This window comes from Mesocricetus auratus, unplaced genomic scaffold, assembly GCF_017639785.1.
Source record: "Mesocricetus auratus isolate SY011 unplaced genomic scaffold, BCM_Maur_2.0 Super-Scaffold_100007, whole genome shotgun sequence".
NCBI lineage: Eukaryota > Metazoa > Chordata > Mammalia > Rodentia > Cricetidae > Mesocricetus > Mesocricetus auratus.
Window position 1 is genome coordinate 97,179,815 of NW_024429191.1, and position 20,706 is coordinate 97,200,520.

Genomic DNA, 20,706 nt, shown 5'->3' on the forward strand with positions numbered 1-20,706 from the left:
CCGGTATCTCCCATCCCCGCCCTGGATTCCATGGGGGGCACTTTTGGAAACCTGGGGGAAAGACTGCACCATACACACACATACACACACACCTATACTGAAGTCTGTAAAGGCCACGAGCCAAGCCATAACCCACTGTGATCTGAGCAGCAGTATTGGGGTCTCCAAATCTGTTGGAGGCCCTTGAAGCTAGATCGTCCTGGGCCCCCTGCATAAAGGGGAAGAGCATCACAGTCCAACAGCTGTCAGGGTACACAGGAACCCTGGCACACCCTGGCTTTTTGCCGGCTACAAGGGTGTGTTCCTGCACAACGCAGTCCTGGACGTGAACATCACACGGTTTCCCTGTCGTACATACGAGTCTGCTCTTCCCAAACCAAGTGGACCAGGAACATCAGGGCCCCCGTCTCCACACTGCCAGTCCTGCTAGTGGTCCTTACATGCTTCCCGCTGGCTGCCTTCCAGCCCATAGACAGGGACAGTGTCAGACCCAGGGCTGCACACGCGGTTAGGAACCATGGGCCAGAGGGACAGGCCAGGCTGCTGCTGCGTGCTACGGGGGGCCTTGCTGCTCCTGGGAATCAGAGACGCGGTAACTGGATCCTGCAGAGGATCCGGGTGGCCACTACGGGTGGAGGGCTGCGATCAGGTTGCCGCCCTGCTGTGAGTTTTCCACTGGGCTGCTTTTTCTACCTCGGGAAAGAGCTGGGCTGGACTGGGGGGTCCGAGCTGGGGGGTGGGGATTGGAAGGTCCTGAAGCAATAGGTGGGCAGAAGAGAAGCTAAGAGGTGGGAGACCCACAGGACAGGACCTCGGGCCCAGGCAGCCGTGGGTGAGGACGGAGGAGGTGGCCAGTCTTGCTCTTGTCCTGCTAGGCACCAGGCTCCGGCCTCGGTGCTATCCAGGAGCCACTGAAATCCAAGCTGGGGGTAGGGCAAAGTGGCTACTCCTCCTAAGCCGGCGCATCTCTGATCCGCCCGCCCCCTCACCCGCCCTCGGCTGCCCGCTGGCCATGTATAGATCTGCCTGGGTGGCCAAGGCCACAAGACAGAGGCAGCGTTGGAGCAGGTAGCGTCCATGTCACTGGCTAGGCTTGGGGGCCAAGGGCCAGCTAAACAGAGCTGGGCCTCTGGGGGGGCCACAGGGCCCCTGGGCACTCAGAGAGACCTTCCCAGGCCCCCGAAGCAACGTGGTTAGCCCCAAAGATGCCAACCAACGGACTGCACCAGGTGCTGAAGATCCAGTTCGGCCTTGTCAACGACGCCAGCCGCTATCTGACGGCAGAGAACTTCGGCTTCAAGGTGAACGCCTCGGCGTCCAGCCTCAAGAGGAAGCAGATATGGGTCCTGGAGCCTGACCCAGGGCAGGGCACGGCCGTGCTGTTCCGCAGCAGCTACCTAGGCCGCTACCTGTCAGCAGGAGAAGACGGACGCGTGGCCTGCGAGATGGACCGGCCAGGCCGAGACTGCCGCTTCCTGGTCCTGCCGCAGCCTGATGGGCGCTGGGTGCTGCAGTCAGAGCCACACGGCCGCTTCTTTGGTGGCACGGAGGACCGACTGTCCTGCTTTGCCACAGCCGTCTCCCCCGCAGAGCTCTGGACTGTGCACCTGGCCATCCACCCGCAGGCTCATCTGCTGAGTGTGAGCCGCCGGCGCTATGTGCACCTGTGCCTGCAGGAGGGCGAGATGGCAGCAGACGGGGACATGCCGTGGGGTGTGGATGCGCTGCTCACCCTCATTTTCCGGGGTAGGCGGTACTGCCTCAAGTCTCACGACAGCCGCTACCTGCGCAGCGATGGTCACCTGGTCTGGGAACCCGAAGCCCGCGCCTGCTACACACTAGAGTTTAAGGCAGGCAAGCTAGCCTTCAAGGACTGCGACGGCCGCTACCTGGCACCCGTGGGGCCTGCTGGCACCCTCAAGGCTGGCCGCAATACCAGGCCCGGCAAAGATGAACTCTTCGACCTAGAGCAAAGCCACCCACAGGTGGTGCTGGTGGCTGCCAACCACCGCTATGTCTCCGTGAGGCAAGGTAAGGGGTGTGTGTGTGTGTGTGTGTGTGTGTGTCCACTGGACACGGGTGTTTCTGCGTACACCAGCTGAATCTGGTGCCTGCTGACGGCAACTGTCTCTAAGACCCCCGGTCCGGTGAGGCAGAGTCTAAGGGCAGCGGGGAGGGTGGGAAGCAGGCTGGGGAGATCCTGCTTTTTCTTGCTCTCCTGACAGCCCCGCTTTTCTGGTCTTTGGGGGAGGTAAGGGAGGGTACCATTTTCATATATTTGACCGACAGGGACCTTGTGGGGGCCCCAAGAGTGGGAGAGTTCGCTGTTATCTTCAGCGTTAGTAGACTCGAGCCAAGGCGACCCTGACCAGGGGCTGTGCTTTCAGGGGAAAGGTGCCGTTTCCACCTGTGGGGTGTGGCTTGGCTCTCCATTTCCTGGCCGCTGGTCACTTGTGTGACACTTGAGCAGTCTGGGGTAAACACAGTGTTCCTACTGCCTCATGAGGAAGCCAAAGTGGCCCTAGGCTACTGGTGTAACCCTGGCCCGGGCTAGAAGGTAGATTTGTTTCCGTCCGGGTTCTGAGCTCACGCACCCGGGGTGCCTGACCTGAGTCCACTGAGCTCACATGAAGAGGTGAGGCAGGGAATGCCCCTCCTACTCACTTAGACCCCTTCCTTGCCAGCGCTTGCCAGAGAAAGGGGAGCTCCCATGTGCCTATCATGCCACTGCCCACCGCTACGGTATGCAGCTCTCCGATCTCCTTGGGTGTCTTAGGTCCTCCCAGGCGGTCAGGGACACCCATGCGGGAGTCCAGCTTGCCCAGGACCTACACCTGCAGTCGTATGGAGACAGGGTTTCTCTGTGACTTTGGAGGCTGTCCTGGAACTGGCTCTTGTAGACCAGGCTGGCCTCGAACTCACAGAGATCCTCCCGCCTCTGCCTCCTGAGTGCTGGGACTAAAGGCGTGCGCCACCAACACCGGGCTCTGCAGTCGTTTCCTTTAGGTCAGTCTGGAGTGACAACAGGCATAGTCACCAGACACACTGCCAGGTCTGGAGAAGGCTCAGATGCCCGCCACAGTCTTTAACTAAGCAAGCTAGCCGGGGCAGTGGTGGTGAGGTGCTTCCTGGAGGAGGAGGAGGAAGAGGGGGGGGTAGTGGCAGCCGCGTTGTGCGTGCAGTGATTGCAGCAGGTAGCCTGTAAAGGAGTCAGGAAGGAGGGCGCCAACGGTAGTGTCAGTACCTGTGGCCGTGCCGTGGTGGGATTGGCAGTGTTATCTACCAATGGCATGGTGATGCAGGGGTGGAGGTGGGGACGGGGACGGGGAGGGGGAGGACGTGGAGATGGCGATGGCAGTGGTTGTGTTGATAAGGGGATAGGTGGAGACGGTGGAGTTAAGGAGGGTGGTAGAACCTGTGACGGTGTTAGAGGTGGCCGTGGCTTGGGAGTTGGTGGCGGGGATGTGGGGCTGGGGAGATGACTCTGGGGAGCACCTGCCTAGGTAGGGTGTGCCGCACCCCGAGTCCCACCCCAGCACTGGAGAGAAAGATGGTGGAGCTGGGCAGGGCAGTGTCTGTGTGGATTGCTTTCCAGCCTTTAAAAGAATATTATGAGCCAGGCGTTGGTGGCGCACGCCTTTAATCCCAGCACTTGGGAGGCAGAGGCAGGTGGATCTCTGTGAGTTCGAGGCCAGCCTGGTCTACAGAGCGAGTTCCAGGACAGCCTCCAAAGCCACAGAGAAACCCTGTCTCGAAAAACCAAAAAAAAAAAAAAAAAAAAAGAATATTATGGTGCACATGTGGGAGGGAGGGGTGCGTGCAGGCGCCTTCAGAAGCCGGGAGAGGGTGTTGGGTTATCTAGAGCCCTAGGCTATGGGCAACTGTAGACCACTTGACAAAGGGAGCCGAGGACAGGACTCAGGTCCGCTGGAAGGATGTAAGTGTTCCTAAACCCGGAGCCATCTGGCCAGTCCACATTTTAGTCATTTAATTTTTGTTATTATTGGCTGGGTGTGGTTGTGGCACACGCCTTTAATCCCAGAACTTTCAGAGCAGAGGCAGGCAGAACTCTGTGAGTTTGAGGCCAGCTTTTTTACACAGGGAGTTGCAGGAAAGCCAGGGCTACATAGTGAGACCTTGTCTTGAAAAAAATAAAATTGTATATTGTGTGTGTGATGTGTGTGTGGTGTGTATGGTGTGTGTGATGTGTGGGCATGTGCATGCCATGACACACCTGTAGAGGTGTAGAGGTCAGTAAACAACTTTATGGAATAATTCCCCCCCCCCACCTTTACATGGATCCCAGGGATCAATCCTAGGCTTCTGGGCTTTCACAGCAAGCACCTGAACTTGCTAAGCCATCTCACCAATCTTTTCAGGGTTCTGACACCCAGGTTGGGATTCCAGCCTTTTGGTGAGGGATCTCCTACTAAGGACTTGGCAGTAGAGGCACTGAGTACTCATCTGTGCTTCCTCAGCTGGTGATGCCTGCAAGCTGTCAGCCTGGGGAATGATGTTGGGTAAAAGAAGGCAGGTCTTTGCGTGTCGGGGTGCAAGACAGACAGAAAAGGGCCTCTGTCCCGGCTGGCAGGGCATCTATGGGGTAGCCGCTCAGCTCGCTATGGTCACCTGGAGAGACAGCCCCAAGCTTGTCTCCCAGTTAGGAGCTGCCTATGAGCCCCAGCTTGCAATTTCCCCCACTTGGACTCCTTTGCTGCCCCTCCATAGCCTCTGCCAGCCTGTCTCTGCCTTCTTGGGCACTGCAGGGCCGACGTGCAGCCCAGCTATGAGTGTTCGCTTCGGCCAGTAATAGACTGATACGACCCCTTCCCAAATCCTAGCAGACACAGCTCGTACTCACTGCCAGAACCTTCTGGGTCCTGCACCCCTCCCGCGGCCATCGATGGATGGTGCTGGCTGGCATGCCCAGCTAACGACCATTGACCTGGTTCTGCCCTCTGTCCCCATTGGAGGCCACTTTTCCTGCGGCCTACGGCATCCTGCCTTATGAGACGCATTACCCAGACTTCCCCACTGACTTCTGCCCACCATGTGGGCTTGGTGCATGAGGTGGAGGGCTGTCCTTGGTGCCAGCCACCCAGTTTAGTATTTGTTGCTGGAATGACGAAGCTAGCAGGGGTGGGGACAGTAAAAAAAAAAAAAAAAGAGGCTGTTGGGCCGGGGGCTGGAGAGATGGCTCAGTGGTTAAGAGCACTGGCTGCTCTTCCAGAGGACCCCGGTTCAATTGCAGTACCCGTATTGTGGCTCACGACTGTCTGTAACTCCAGTGCCAGGGTTTCTGATGCCCTCTTCTGGCCTCTGAGTGCACTGCACACAAATGGTACAGATAAACACACAGGCAAAGCACTCGTACACATGGGAAAAAAATAAACCAACTTATAAAAAAAGCCAACTGGGACATGGAAGCAATGATTCCCAGTGTGAGGCTGCCTGGGCATAGCCTTTGGGAGCTAGAGAAGGGCGGAAGAGCTCAGCCTCTGCGCTAGGGGTTGCTGTCTGGTTGCTCCCCTCTTCCCCTACAGGATTGGACCAGATGTGGCCCCGCCTTCATGCTTAGCCCCTCCCCCACCCCCGCTTCCGTCTGTTACACCTTGAGTCCCTGGGGCTCATGTGGGCTCTATCTGCCCCCCCCCCCCCCTACTCAGAGTCGTGGGAGGGGGCCAGAGCTTCTAGGACAACCCTGAGGAGGCTTCAGCGCCTGCGGGCTGTTCCATTACACACAGTGGGCTGGCCCCGTCAGCCTGCCTTCCCCTCGGGCCCCCGGGGTACCGTGTGTGAGAGGTGGGCTGGTTCCTAGTCTCTGGCTATGGTTTAGGTCACCTCAGAGGGAAGGTCAGAGACACACACTGCCCCGGCCCCCTCAGCAGCTTAAGGGTGAATTATAAATAGAAGCTGCTGTAAATCCTGGGTCAATAGGGCAGGAACAAGCAGATTACTTGCTGATTGGCAGACAGGGCTTTGCCGGCATTAAAGGTACTAACTATCCCAGGGAGTGAGGGAAGAGCAGGGCTGAGAGTGGATCCTTTAGGGGCCGTGTGTGGGGTACACTGGTGTCTGGATGGTCCTGGGCAGGGCTCTCTTGCCTCTGAGAGAGGGCTTCCAGATCTCAAGACAAGAGGGCTCTAACCGAGACTCCCTCCGGCTTCCCGCTCTCCCCAAGGCATGCTTCCCCATCTCTTGCCTGCCAGGAGGGCTGAGGGGCTTCCCTGTCTTCTCCCCCCAGGAATCAATGTCTCGGCCAATCAGGATGAAGAACTGGACCACGAGACCTTCCTGATGCAAATTGACCAGGAGACAAAGAAGTGTATTTTCTATTCCAGCACTGGTGGCTACTGGACCCTGGTCACTCACGGGGGCATTCAGGCCACAGCCACTCAAGTGTGAGTGCACCCGCCCCTTGTCACCACCACTGCCGGCTCCCCCATCACCATCTCTTACAGACACGACCACCACCGCCTTTTTTTTGTTTGTTTTGAGACAGGGCTCACAGTGTTGTAGCCTTGGAACTCACAATATAGACCAGGCTGGCCTCCCACCCAGAGATGTGCCCCTGCCCTGCTCTCCCCCCACCCCAACCCCCCAGTCCTGGGATTGGAGGCCCCACGGCACCCGGTGACCACTATCACCTCTGTCACCGCCTCCTCCACGGCCAGGCCATCATTGCCAGTACCACACTCCCGGCACAGCCTAAGCTATGAGGATAGCGACCTAGGTGGAAAATGTTCGCCCGGGGTGGGGAGTAGCTCCCACTGGCCATGGGCAGGCTTCTAGCTCACCCCCGGAACCCAATGAGTACAGGGGGACCAAACTACGCCTCGCTCTCTGAAATCTTGCCCGTCTCCTCCCCCAACCCCCCAGTTCTGCCAACACCATGTTTGAAATGGAATGGCATGGCCGGCGAGTGGCTCTTAAAGCCAGCAACGGGCGTTATGTATGCATGAAGAAAAACGGGCAGCTGGCCGCCATCAGCGACTTTGTGGGTGAGCACCCCGGTGCCTTCTGTAAATTGGTGCAGCTTTCCTCCCAGGGCCGGTGCGTCTGAGGTTCCCTCCCCACTTCGTTCGTCAGGGGAAGAAGTCAGACCCCAGGGTCTCTTTTTCCTTTACTGTCTTTGGGGGACCCCGGTGCTTTCTGAACACCTGGACTTTAGGAACGCCTAGGCTGGGTCGTGTTAGGTTCCCTGCCACAGTAGCACACTAGGCAGTGAGTGGCACACCTGGACCCCCAAGTCTCTGGCTTGCGTAGGACAGGTATGGGCAGCAGTGGTCCGCAGCGTCCTCTCCCTTAGGCGAAGACGAATTGTTCACCCTCAAACTCATCAACCGACCCATCCTGGTGCTGCGGGGCCTGGATGGCTTTGTCTGCCACCGCCGGGGATCCAACCAGCTGGACACCAACCGCTCCACCTATGATGTCTTCCACCTGAGCTTCAGGGACGGCGCCTATCAGATCAGAGGTGCGGGGGTGGGGTGGGAACAAAAGGCGCAGGGAGGGCATGGGGTGCACCGGCCCTGCCGACCTCCGGCCTTGCCCCCAGGTCTTGGAGCTGGGTTCTGGTACGTTGGCAGTCACGGGAGCGTGTGCAGTGACGGCGACCTGGCGGAGGACTTCCTCTTCGAGTTCCGAGAGCGTGGCCGCTTGGCCATCCGTGCCCTCAGTGGCAAGTACCTGCGCGGCGGTGCCTCGGGGCTGCTGCGTGCTGACGCAGACCTGCCTATGGCGGAAGCGCTCTGGGAATACTGAGGACTCGCAGGGGACCGACCCCTGGGCACCACCGACCTAACATTAAACCTGTGTTGCGCAGCTGCGGTGGGCTTGTGCCACACCCAGCTTGGTAACGGGAAGGGTGCGCACCTTGGAGTCCCAGTTTTGTCTGCTCTGCACCGGGGCCCTGCCCTTAGGAAAGCCTTTGCCCTTTCCTGCGAGGACCTCCCCATCTTCTGTCAACCTTAGGGCAGGGCCATGGCTGGAAGTGGGGGCTACCTCTGTGCCCTCACCCCCCACCCTGCGCCAGAAGTTGCTAGGCTTTGGGTCCCAGATTGAGACAGGCCATCCTAACCTAGGCTGACCTGACTTTGCTTGGGGCCCTGAAATCCTCCCCAACTACCCAGGGCAAACCAGACCCCTGGAGCGTTGCAAGTCTAAGACAAGAGGTCACTCGGCCAGAGGATGTGTCGCGGTGGGGAGGCAATGTATAGATGGAAGGAAGGCAGAAGGCATGCTGGGAAGGACGTTATGGCTGGATACCACCCCCACCCTTAGGAATAAGATAGGGACTGTCCTTGGCTTCCCCAAATCCACAAGGGTGGCACTTCTGGGCATATCCCTATAAACCCTTGGAGCTGACCCTAGTGGCTTGCCCGAGTGGGCTGGGTCTCAGAATCTGGTGTTCTCACGGCCTGCGGCGTCACAGGTGTCAGGCGTTATCTGGCATGTACGGGGATGGCACAGGAGATTGCGGGGGGGCCCAGCGGGGATAACGGTGGCTCTTACTCCACAATGGCATCTCAAGCGAGACGCTCCAGCTGAGCCTGGCATTTCTTCAGCGCCGCCAGCCACCTAGGCCTGGTGCTGGGCCTTTCTAACCCTGCCAGTGCCAAAGCCCAGGTGTGGGGTGTGTGCCCAGCGGGGCCGATGAGGTGACGGCATCACCGGCAGTCCCTGGGGACACGTGCCCAGTTCCCAACATCTGCTGGAGGTTAGGCTAAAGACGAACCTTGCAGTTTATGTGGACTATAATAGCAAGTAGGGGACACTAGAAAAATGTCACCTGTGACAGAGACAGAAGTCAGGTTACCCGGGGAGACCCCCCCCTCCCGCCAGCCTCTCCAACTTGCTCAGAGCAGACAGTCATGCACACACACTACGTGATGCAGCTGGAGGCTTCCAGTCAGGAGGTGGCAGGGGTGGCCTTGGAGACGAGCTCTGGGCAGGGCTCGCAGCAGCCCGGCAGTGGAGGCGAGCCTTCTGCACCCCGTTACAGAAGCCAGGCTGGCACAGACTCCAGCTTGTGTCGAGGGAGGCCATTCCATCTCCTGGCTGCCTCCGGGGGGAGGGGGGAGGGCTCTGTCCTGTGGGATGGACAGACCCCCATGTAAATAAATACCCTGTGAGAGGAGCCCTGGAGGAGGTAGCTGGGCACGGCGAGAACGGCCCTTTGTTATCAGGGCCAAGGGCGCGGCGGACTCTGAAGAGGGCAAGAGGTGAGTAAACATCAGCTGACATCTGGGACGCCATGAAAAGGGCAGCTAGTCGGCACAGCACCGCAGACAGCACTCCACAGGAGCAGACACGCTCTCCCCCTCCCCCGACAGTGAGAGCAGCCCCGCCCCACCCCGCCCCAGCAGCAGGGCACTGCCCAGCTGAAGGAGGAGGCTGGGACACCGGGGCTGTGGGAGCCTTCCCATGGTCTTTGTGCTTTGGTTGCGGTGGGCACTCTGCCGCCTGGTGGCTCCGGAGGGGCAGCCAGCGCTCCTGGGGCACGGCGGGCGGGTGGGGGGCGGGGTGTGTGTGTCAGCGGCAGAACAGTCCCAAACCCACAAGTCCAGACCCCAGAAACACTGTGTCCTCATGGTCCGGGCACTTGGGCAGCGGTGTCTCCCATCAGTGGGGGCGGGGAGGTGCCCCCAGGCACGCCCCAGAGCTCATCCTGAAGTGAGTCCCGCAGTGAGGAGAGGCTGGCCAGCAGCTGTGCCGGGAGGGAGGGAGGGAGGAGAGCATGAGAGGCAGCAAACCCTAGTGGGTTCAGGCACTGCCCGGGTCCTCCTCACACCCCACTTTCTCGGCCTTTCTGGCTGACCAGCCAGGAGGCGCAGCTGCCTGAGCCAGGGAGCCAAAGAGTATCCTTTCCGGCCCGCGTAGAGCCACGAAGGCTGGCGCACTGGAGGAAGAGGACCAGGACCCATCTGGTCACAACAGGACGAGGCTAGGGTTGCGCAGCTGCTTGTAAACCTGCAGGAGCTTCTGGGCTGTGGAGCAGGATCTGACTTCATCCTCCGTGCACAGCTGGTCACGCAGTGTCTGCACCTCACGAAGCAGTTCCTGTGGGCAGGCAGCACAGCTCAGCCCGGGGCCTTCGCCCATGAGCATCTTGTACTTGGGAGGGAGGTAGAGGGTGGTCCAAAATAGGACACCGGGTAACATGGCCTTATATATGTGACATACAGCCACGTGGGTATGGCCAGGAAACAGGAAATGGACATAGCCCTATACATCTTGATTCCATCCTGGGAACCCCGCCCACACTGGAAACCGGGCCCCCCACATGCCATCTGGGGACACTCCTCACACCCAGGGACCAGGGCTCACCTGGTGGTTGGCATGGATCTGGTGTAGATACTGCATTCGGAGGTCAGGTGGGCTGGCACCTTGGGCAGCTTGCTCTGTGACCATGGTCTGGGGGACAGAAGGGTTGGGGGACGGGTACTGGAGAGTTGTTTCCCAGAGTGGGTGCCTGAGTCTAGAGGCCAGGATCTTCATGGTCCTCAGATCACATAGTGACCATTTCTTGTCTGTCTCCCCAAACATTACCACCTGGCTTTTCTAACCAGCTGGCCCTGACTCCTGTGGAGAGGCCCCCTCGTTCATTCACCCAGTAGTGTTTCCCACCCTGCTCCTCAGGACGTTCCTCCTCAGAGCAGCTGGAACTCCCACCCACAGTAATTAAGAAAGATGCTTCTAGAGTTTAAGTCAGGACCTGAAATAACCCAGGGTGACTTCAAACTTGCTATGGAGCTTAGGCTAGGCTGGCCTTGAATTCCCGATCCTCCTGCCAGGATTTTGGAATGTACCACTAGGCCTGGACCTTTTTTGTGTGTTTGGTTTTTGAGACAGGGTTTCTCTGTATAATAGCCGTGGCTGTCCTGGAACTTGCTTTGGAGACCACGCTGGCCTTGAACTCATAGAGATCCACCTGCCTCTATCTACCAAGTGCTGGGATTAAAGACATAAGGACATGTCACAACACCCAGCTTAAAGAGATGTTTTAAAACACTTTTCTCAAGGCAGAGGCAGGCGGATCTCAGTGAGTTCAAGGCCAGCGTGGTCTACAGAGCAAGTGCCAGGATAGGCTTCCAAAGCTACACAGAGAAACCCTGTCTAGATAAAAAAAAAAAAAAAGAAAAATCCCCCAAAACAAACAACTAAAAACCCTTTTCTCACTTCTGTGGCTCAGACAAACTTTGGGCTGGGCCTTAGGCAGGACCCCCACCTGATATATTTGCTCATTTCCTCTGAGGGTTATTTAGGGCCGGGCATTCGTTCTTGCTTTCTGAAGACAGCTTAGCTTCCTGCAGCTGAAGCTGAATATCCACCCGGGGCCCAGGGGGTTGCTGCCTATGGGGAAGCTAACCTCTGGGAGAGTCCTGGCTATGCACCACAGAAGTGTTTGGCTGAAGGTGCCCTGCTGAATGCTGCCTAGGGGACAGTTACGCCACGTGATTCTCTCTCAAGGATCCACTGTGTCCCCCTGAAGTCACACACCAAGTCCTAACACTACAACTTTTTTGAAACTGAGTCTTTGCAGATGACCAAGATAAAGTCACCAGGGCAGCTTTATTCCTATGTGACTGTGTCCTTGTAACGGGAAATTTGGGGGAAAGGCGACAGAAGTTCTTGGAGGCTGGCCGGCCCTGTGGGTCATCTCTGGCTGGTGGCACCACTGCCTTGGAGACTACCCTGCTGGTAGTCCACAGCATGGGGACTGAACTCCTGAACCCACCACTCACTCTGTGCGGTGAACATCACAGACGGCTCACGACAAGGCAGTTAACCACTGGGGGTCATGTGCGGGGGCTGAGCTTGCGGCTCTGAGAGCAGCTAGCTCCTCCACCTGGCCCTGCACTCACAGAGCACCTGTCAGCTACCAGGCCCCTGGTTCTGGGGTGGTGGTGGGGAAGCACCAGGGTACACTGGGTCAAGTTCCAGGGTGAGGTTGGTAGAAGGCCACAGCCCAGAACCAACCGCAGGACTGCCAGGTGGCCTCTGTGGACCTTGCCCTGAGGCTGAGTCACACCAGAGGGTGACCGATGATGGGTGCTTGGGACAGCACAGGCGCCTTGGCCTGCAAATCTGTATCTGGGGCCTTGCCCCAGACATGGCAAGCAGTGGCTAGAGATTTATCGGACGTGCAGACTCAGCCATTTCTGAACTTGCAGGTGACACCGGTTGACAGCACAGCCTTGCTTGCTCCAGAGAGGCTCACGCATGCACCCTTTCGGGAGGTGACAGCGCAACCTGTTGTCCACACACAGCTGCGTGGGTCCACAGAGGAAACCCAGATAGCTGCCGGCCCCCTCCCTTCCCCAGCCCCCCACCCCTGCTGGCCGTGGTACCTGTATTCGCCTGATGATAGCGTGGTGTGCCCTGCACATGTTGGCCAGGGAGGAGCTCTCCACTTGGATCTCCACAGCCTGGATGGGCCCCGCGGGGCTCAAATCAGTCACAGCTACCTGCAGCGTAAGAGGCCCCGATTAGCTGCAACGTAGGCTGGGCTGTTCTTTACATTTTATAGGCAGGCAGGCTCGAGAACCAAGGTAAGAAACCTATTTGCAAGGGACAGTCATATCACGACGACTCAGAATCCAATCCCGTAGGAACCACCTCATTCTGAGCTGCACCTAGACCCAAGCTAAGCTTGGCTCCATGCCAGGGATGGCGTGCGGTCCTAACACAGGGAACTGAAGTGCCCGTCTGTGGACATGTCAGCGTCCTTCAGGAGGTTCTGACTGTGCTAACTGGACAGGCTGAGGATTGCAGAAAGGCCTTGGCCACCAGGGGTTTCTCCATGTGGCTGCCAGCACAGACTTTGTACACTGACCAGAACCAATGCCAGTTCTTAGCCTTGGTCAGGGGTCATCCGGCTTAGATGTTGGTCCCAACAGGGCTTGAGTGGGCAGTGCGGTGGGCAGTGAGGTGGGGAGCTTGGAGGACGTGGCCTGATCACTAAAATAACCTGAGCTTGAGTAGAGACCACGGCTCTTGACAGACAGGGCTTATTCTCCAAGAGTCTCTGATAGTAAGGCCTACTGCAGGGGACCCTAGCTGCTGGGAGGACCCCAAAAAGAGGCTATATGAGGCCAGGTGGCGGCGGTGCACGCATTTAATCCCAGCACTCGGGAGGCAGAGGCAGGAGGATCTTGAGCTTTCTCAGTCTGGTCTACAGGGTGAGTTCCAGGACAGGGTCCAAAGCTACAGAGAAACCCTGTCTCAAAAAACCCAGGAGAAGCCAGGCGTTGTTGGCGCACGCCTTTAATCCCAGCACTGGGGAGGCAGAGGCAGGTGGATCTCTGTGAGTTCGAGGCCAGCCTGGACTACAGAGTGAGTTCCAGGACAGCCTCCAAAACAATACAGAGAAACCCTGTCTTGGGAAAAAAACAAAGAAAAAGGGTTATATGAGAAGGAAAGGCCAGAGGGGATGGGCTGTCTCATCTGAAGTTCCCCAAAGGGGCCCACTGCCCTTCGGTGCTCCAAGAGGTTAACTGCTACTGGCTTGGGATGGGTAACCACCAGCACTGTATTTATTGTCCACTGTGACCCTAGCAGTGCACAGGAAGGAGGGGACCCAGGGTGGGTCAGACAGGGCTGCTCCTCCCGGGGACCCAGTGTTGGTGAGGCGGATGGGGACTGAAGTACAGTGACTCCCCACTGAGGACTGTGGGCCCCGCGGCCCGTCCCAAAGGCACACACAAGAGACCCCTGCTTGCCTCATGGACGATGAGGTTGACGTCGGTGCCGTCCGGTGCTGTTCCCTGGATGGAGGACAGTTTCTGGGCCCTCACAACAGCCACGGCGGCATTCTCGGCAAGGAGCCACTGCAGGGTGGCGCTGCACAGGTGGGAACCTGGGAGAGAGAGGTGACCGCCCGAGCGTGGCGGGACGTGCCAAATGGCACCTGTGCGGCTTCCCACACTTGCTCCCTTTGCCCTAAGTGTCCCGGACGCACGCCCACAGTCCTGCCGCAAGTAGGGAGCTAGGCTGGTTACCCGAGAGACAGGGAGGAACGGGGGGGGGTCACTAGAAAAGCCAGGGACCCGGAGCTGGACCCTCACCCCAGGGGATTCTACAAGGCACAGGGCACACGGTCTTAACTGCACACTGAGGTGCACAGGCAGAAATGCTGCGCAAGGCGGGTTCAGGCCTCGGGGGCGGGGGACAGACTGTCGCACACCCCAACACCCTGTGGGAGCAGGGCAGAAGTACCAGAAGTCAGGACACTTCTGCCACAGGGCCTGCGCCAAGCAATACAAATGGCTGGGCACATTGTGTGTGGGAGCGAGAGCGAGAGCCGGGCCCAGTGCTGTGGCAGACTTCAGGCAGGACCGGCTTTTGGTATGGAGACGCCGGGCGTGAGGACTTACCAAGCTGTTCTTTGGCGGCATCTGCCTCTGCTTAGGTTTTTTTTTTTTTTTTTTTAAACACACAAAGGACATGACCACAGGGCAACGTGACACAGGGCTCCAAAACCATCAGGGAGGGTGCAGTGGAACCTCATGGGGATGGGGGTGGGGGTGGGTGGGGTGGGTTGGTGAGACACGGGGAGACAGAGGAGCAGCCGACCCCCACAGGCTACAGGGCCCTGAGGCCAAAGTGAAGCCAGTGGGGCCACCAACCTGAGTGGCCGCCCTCCAGGGCGGTTCTGAGGAGCACCGCCGACACTCTGATGGACGCCGTGGACGGAGGCAGGTACTTGGCCCGAAGGGAGGCGGCAGCGCCGGCTGGCTCGCCGCCGGGGGCCTGGCAGGTCTTCAGGAAGGTCTCCACCGGCTCGCGGGCAGGGCCCGGCACGCAGGGGGCCTGGGCAGGTTGCGAGGCCGCGCCGGGGGAAGCGCAGGCACTGCAGCATGTCCACCGTGCGCTTGCACAGGGGCAGGCAGACGCCATCTTGCTTAGGGAGGTTGAGTGGGAGCTTCTCCAGATAGGGGGCCTCTAGCGGGTCGGAGGGGGCCAGGGCCCCGCCCACCACCTCCCTGAGGCTGTAGAAGAGCCAGCAGGACATGGTCACCGGCAGGTCGAGCGCGCCGCTCTCGCTGGGGCCCAGGGGCAATGTCACTTCGCGCCGACTGCCTGGGCCGAGTCTGTCCACTGGGATGGTGTAGGTGAAAGTCGAGCCGGCCCCGTCCAGGTCTAAGGCGGAGGAGCTCGTTAGCACCTGGATGCACAAGGTCCAGCCCTGGTCCAGGCTGAAGCTGCTACCGTTCTCGAGCGTGCAGGTGGCCATCAGCACGTCTCGTAACTCCAGGCGGCTCCAGGAGGTGGCGATGGTACATGAGATGGGCCGCACGCCCTCCTGGCTGGACAGCAGGGCACAGCTCACGTTCATGGCCTCGTTGAGGCTTGTTAGGGCCTTGTTGCGCTGGTCAACAGCTTTCTTCAGGAAGGACACTCTGCAAGGGGACAGACACAACGCCCAGGAGAGTGAGAGCACAGCAGAGGGGGCCCGCGGCTGTGGGCGCGCGAGCTCTCAGGGGGAGCAGGCGGCTCCCAGGCCTAAGGAGCAGGAAGGAGCCTTTCCCTGTCTGGCCCCTGAAACCCGTCAGAAGCTGCGTTCAGTTTCGACCTGATCCTTGTTCTTGGCTGTCGACCGGCCTACGCCTACCAGGGATGGGTTAGCCCCACAAATCACCCCGTGTGCTCCCAAATGGCACCCTCCCCCCTTGCCGCACTCCACAGCGATGGTAGGTTGTAGGCCTACTCGGCTATCTCCGAGACGCAAGGGCCACAGGGCCCACACATCACCGGCTCCGGGCCCCAAGTCACGAGGAGCAAGAGGAGCTAGCTAGCTGGTGGTGGCTGTGGGGAAGGCTTGGTTGTTGGAAACTTTGCTGAGGGCAGGAACACAATGCCGGCCTTTAAGGAGGGTCCACAGAAACAGGCCAGGGGTTGGCGGTAGAAGGCTCCCGGGTCCTGTTAGATAAGAGGGGACTGAGGAGGAAGGGATGACTTGTCTTCTGAGGGCGAGGCGCACTCTCTGGCCCCTGATGGAGATAGTCACACGCATGGTTGTTACCCAGGACCTCCCTCGCCTGAGTCGGCTGCACAAGGACAGAGACACAGGCTCCGCTTGAGACAGAGCCGGAAGCTCACCTCTCAGAGACATCACCGATGTCCAGGAGCAGCTCCTTAATTTTCTGGCCTGCGTTTGCCATAGTCATTTTGGGAGGCACAGGTACCTCAGAGTTCAAGCCCAGGCTGCAGGTGATCAGGCGCCCTTTAGAAGACAGGGCTAGGAGCTCGGCGCCACCTGATGACGGACAACGGACACACACGCAGGGCCAGTCAGCAAGTGTGGGGCAGCTGCCAGACACACAGCAGTGTTTGCTCTGGACTCCAGGGAAAGGGTTGGCAAAGGGCCCAGGCCGTGTCCAAGGAAGGAAGTGAGTTTCTGGGGGGGTGTGGAACACCGGGGAAGCCCACACCAAGGGGCTGGACAGAGAAGGTGACCCCGGGTCTCTACACACATTTTCCAGTTGCCTACACGAGATGCTGTCGGCCCAGATGGGATGCCACGGTAATGACTGACCCACACAGGCAGGACAAACGGGGGACGATGTCCAGTCACTCTTAAGTGTCTCGACCTTCAACAGGCCACACGGAGCAAGGCCGCTGAGCCTTACAGAGACAAGTGTCCCCGAGGCTGAGCTCTCCTCACCTCATCCTCACTGGGCTCCTCTCAGAAAGCCCGGCTTTTCTACCACATCCTCCTGCTCTCGCCTGGCACTGAGGGGACAGAGGCTGCCCCTGACAAAGGTCTGCTGGCTTCCCTGCTCCCAACACAGCTCTTACCACAAGCCCTGACGTAGGTAGCTTACACCCTGGGTCAGCTGAAAGTCAGTCAGTTCCTATGTACCTACGCCTACCCGTGCCCCAAGCCCTGTGGTAGCATGGCTCTTCCAAGCATTTTTCCCCCGTTAACGGTTTTCTGAGGACTTAACATCTTCTTCTCATTCCAGAGTCAGGCAAACCCAGCTGAAGCTTTCTGAGACACCCTCTGAATGGCTCATAAACAGGTCACACACACAGCAGCGAAAGCAGGCTCGCCCAGCTCCCCGGGAGGACACGGGGAGGCTTGGCCTGACCTGATTTGTCCCTGCTGTGGGGGGATGCTCTTATGGCAACTCCACAAGCCACATGCTGTGAGTTGGCACTCAAGTGTGTGTGTAGGGGACAGAGAACACCCAGGCAGGGCAGCACACTGCCCAATCCCAGGCAGGACACAACACACAGGGGTTACCTGGACCCCGAGACGGGAGTGAGGGAGCCACTGCTCTGTGACAGGCCTGGTGAGGAAAGCCCGTACCTGCCGGCCTTAGCACACGTCTCGCCAAAGAGGAAAGCAGGGACAGCTCAGGGGGAAGGGACTGTCCCAAGGCTCGGTCATATCTAACAGCAGGTCCGTACCTGTGGGTGCCCTTGACGACACACAGAGAGTGACGACACTGCAGATGTTCAAACTGGCTGGGCACAGCGTGGAGGGCAGGCCTCCCGCGGCCCCGCCTGGCTTCTCAGGGTTCCAGGGAGCGTCTCTCCGGGTCAGGTCTACAGCACAGAGGTTTGAGGGGGTGCTGTGGTACATGAGGCCGTCCCCGCCACAGGCAGCACAGAGCACAGGCCCCGGGAGGCAGTACTCACGAAGGTCTGGTACCAGGTTCCCCGACTCACTCCAGCTGGCCTTGATGGCCAGTGTCCGGCCTTGGTGGCCCAGGGCCACCAGGCAGTCAGAGTGTACATTCTCCTCGGGCAGAGGCTCTCCTGCTTCTTCCTCAGCGTGTGGCTCTGCCCTCAGGGCCCCAATGAAGACCACAGGCTCCTCCAGGTGATGGAGGATCTTGACTAAGGCCTTGGGGTCGCCGGGGGCTAACCCACAGGTAACCAAGGCCTTCAGGACCACGCAACAAAGCTGGCCGTCAGGGAGGCCGCAGAGGACCACGGGGGACTGCATGAGGGCCGCATCGGCTCCAAAGAGCAGGCCAAAGAGGGCCTCCTCCAGCGTGAAGCAGCCACAGCCCTGGGGGTGACCGTGAGGAGCCCCGGAGTCTGGTGGGAACGCGCAGGACAGCACCGGCAGGAAGCAGGGGGCTGAGGGCTTCCCGGGCACCCCACCTGGAGGGGTGCAGGTGGACAGCTCCACCTCGCCAATCTGGCCTCCAAGCCCAGGCTCCTCCCCTGGACAGGGACGCTCAAACAGCTGCATCTTCCACTGGGTGGGGCCCTGCACCAGGGTGACCAGCATGTCATCGAGCACGGTGAAGGCACAGAGCGCAGCGTTGGGGAGGACACAGGCGTCTGGGTCCACATGGATCACAGGGGTAGAGCAAGTGTCGTCCTCCTTGTCCTCACAGGCCTGGATCACAGACCTTCAGGAACACAATGGAACAGCAGGCAGTGCTGGGTGGGGTAGCCTCATTTTCGCGTTCAACAACAATAACCTGACTTTCTCGGTTGGCGGGCGGGCCGGGCAGGAGGCATCTCGGGAAGTGCTCGCTCCCACGCCCTCCACAGGCCACTCAGCAGGTCACACACACACAGACACCCCTTGACACACGGATCAGCCGGAAGCACAGCCCCACAGCAGGCAGACAATGCTCACCCGTGCGCGCGTGGGAATGGGTCCCCAGTGCTGCATCTGGGCTGTGCGCGCTGCTTTCCCAGCACCGGCCAATGGCCAACAAGCCTTGGCTGTCCCTACCAACAGGACGACACACCTCTTTCTGAGACCCACTTCTGAGAGGTCTTGCCAGACACCCGGGCAGTTGTGCTCCTGGCTACAGACTTTGCTACCTGAGCCTCAACAGCTAAGAACTTCGTGGAGGCACACACTCTCGGGTCGCACCCACGGAGTTAGTGCACGGGTGTTGGGGGCAGGAGGTTCCAAGTAGCGGGTCCGGATGGCCTAGACCGCCGTCCCCTGCCTGCTTCCCGCGTGCAGTCAGTGGCTGGCCGGCCAGCACGGGACTGGGTAGGATAATGTCAGCGGGTCTCAGACCTGCGAGCTTCCCTAGGGACCCGACTGGGTGCACGGACGGGCCACACGAGCCGCGTGCGGCCACGCCCCCTCCCTCACCTGTCCCGGTTGTCCAGCGACAGACAGTAGATGCCGGTCCGGGCGCACAGGACGTAGAGCGCCCTGCGGATCGCCAGCAGCTGCAGGTGCCACACCTGGTCGGGAAACTGGTACACCGCCTGGGCGCCAGGAGAGCGAGGTCAGGCGAGGGCACACGCGGCCCCGGCTCACCTCGGAACCGCGCCGCCCGCTCGCCCGCCGCTCACCGTCAGCACCCCGCCCTCCTGGTCGTACACATAGACGAACTCGCGCCCGGTGGACAGGAAGACCTCCGCCTGGTGACGCAGCACATGCGGCTTGGCCCCCGCACGGCCTCCGAGCGGACAGCAGAAGTCGGACAGGTAGTGCACGCGGGAGGCAGAGGCAGCGGCAGCACCCGCCATCCTGCGGGCGCCGGGCCAGGGCTCAGCCTCGAGAGGCGGCGCCGCCTCCGGGCTTTACGGCCGCCCACAGCGCGGCGCGGCCTCCGCCGTAAAGCGGCCGCTGCGGAGGCGGGGCTGGGACCCGTGCGGGGACGCGGGGGCGGGTCACAGCAGGGCGGGCACGCTGCGACCGAGGGAAGAGCCGCGGCTCAGGGCGGGACGCGGGAAGCCAGCCCGAGGGCGGCCAGATGGGAGGAGATCTTTCGGGTCCACTCTGGCCCGGGTAGGGGGTCCTTGCCTCAGACCACCTACCTGGCGAGCAGAGGTTGCTCTGGCGCATACAGCCTTGTATGCCGCACCCCGTTTTGTGTCAGCACTTGGGAGGGTGTCACCAACGTGGCACAGGCGCTTTGGAGTTGGGTGGCTCAGTACCCTGAGCAGTCCCTTGACCGGGGCGGGGTGGTGGTGGTGGTGGTGGTGGTGGTAGAAAAGGGGCTTCGGGCCAGCCAGGCGAGCCTGCGCTCTCCGTATGAACGCGTCGGGAGCAGAGGATGCTGAGAGGCCTCTTAAGAGCAAGGTCTAAGGGAGGCTTTCCGTTTTCCTCGAGGGCAGGCAGCTCTTTGGGGGAGCAGGCTGAGGTGAGAACCCTACTCTGGATGACGCCCCAAGTGGAAGATCAAGTAAGTGCTCTCCGCCTGAGCACTCATCAGCAACCAGATGCCACAGTGGCCTACGCTGCTGAGGTGGCAGCTTCTCGGAGGCTGAGGCAGGATTGCTTGAGCTCAGGAAACCCTGTCTTAATGCTCGTCTGAAAACTTCAGCGGCCAAATCTAGGAATAAAGGTGTCTGGGGCACAACAAAAGAAAATGTCCCACGAGCTTGGGCATAGTATAACCCTAGTGTAGCTTTCAAAGCACAACCCTGGGCTAGAACATGGCTCAGCAGCTGAGAGCACACACTGTTCTTGCAGAGGACCTAAGTTTGATTTCCAGCATCTACAACCCCTGGCGGCCCCGGGGGCTCCTACATCTTCTACTGGCCTTTCTATTAATGTGCACAAAAACACAATAAAAATGATGCGCCTGTGGTGGTACACACCTTTAATCCCAGCACTCTGGAGGCAAAGACAGGCCAGGACTACACAGTGAGACTATCTCTAAAAAAATTAGTTTATCATTGGTTTTTATGGACAGGGTTTCTCTGTGTAGCCTTGGATGTCCTGGAAGTTGCTCTGTAGACCAGGCTGGCCTCGGAACTCAAGAG

At 59.6% G+C, this 20,706-nt stretch overlaps 2 protein-coding genes across 2 annotated transcripts; one reads left to right on the plus strand and one right to left on the minus strand.

The window, feature by feature from the left end:
- Positions 1 to 1,060: 1,060 nt before the first annotated feature.
- On the plus strand, positions 1,061 to 7,874 carry Fscn2 (fascin actin-bundling protein 2, retinal). The gene is made up of 5 exons (XM_005069819.4): positions 1,061 to 2,031; positions 6,245 to 6,401; positions 6,880 to 7,001; positions 7,310 to 7,477; positions 7,559 to 7,874. Exons 1-5 carry the CDS (start codon positions 1,206 to 1,208, stop codon positions 7,762 to 7,764), a joined length of 1,479 nt encoding a protein of 492 aa, XP_005069876.1. The 5' UTR covers positions 1,061 to 1,205; the 3' UTR covers positions 7,765 to 7,874.
- Positions 7,875 to 8,738: 864 nt separating this feature from the next.
- Faap100 (FA core complex associated protein 100) lies at positions 8,739 to 19,522 on the minus strand. The gene is given in 10 exon segments (XM_005069818.4): positions 8,739 to 10,062; positions 10,330 to 10,416; positions 12,354 to 12,470; positions 13,725 to 13,861; positions 14,631 to 14,841; positions 14,843 to 15,404; positions 16,105 to 16,261; positions 17,419 to 18,374; positions 19,082 to 19,200; positions 19,288 to 19,522. Coding segments are annotated over 10 exon segments (2,655 nt in total). The 5' UTR covers positions 19,465 to 19,522; the 3' UTR covers positions 8,739 to 9,930.
- Between the last annotated feature and the right edge of the window lie 1,184 nt (positions 19,523 to 20,706).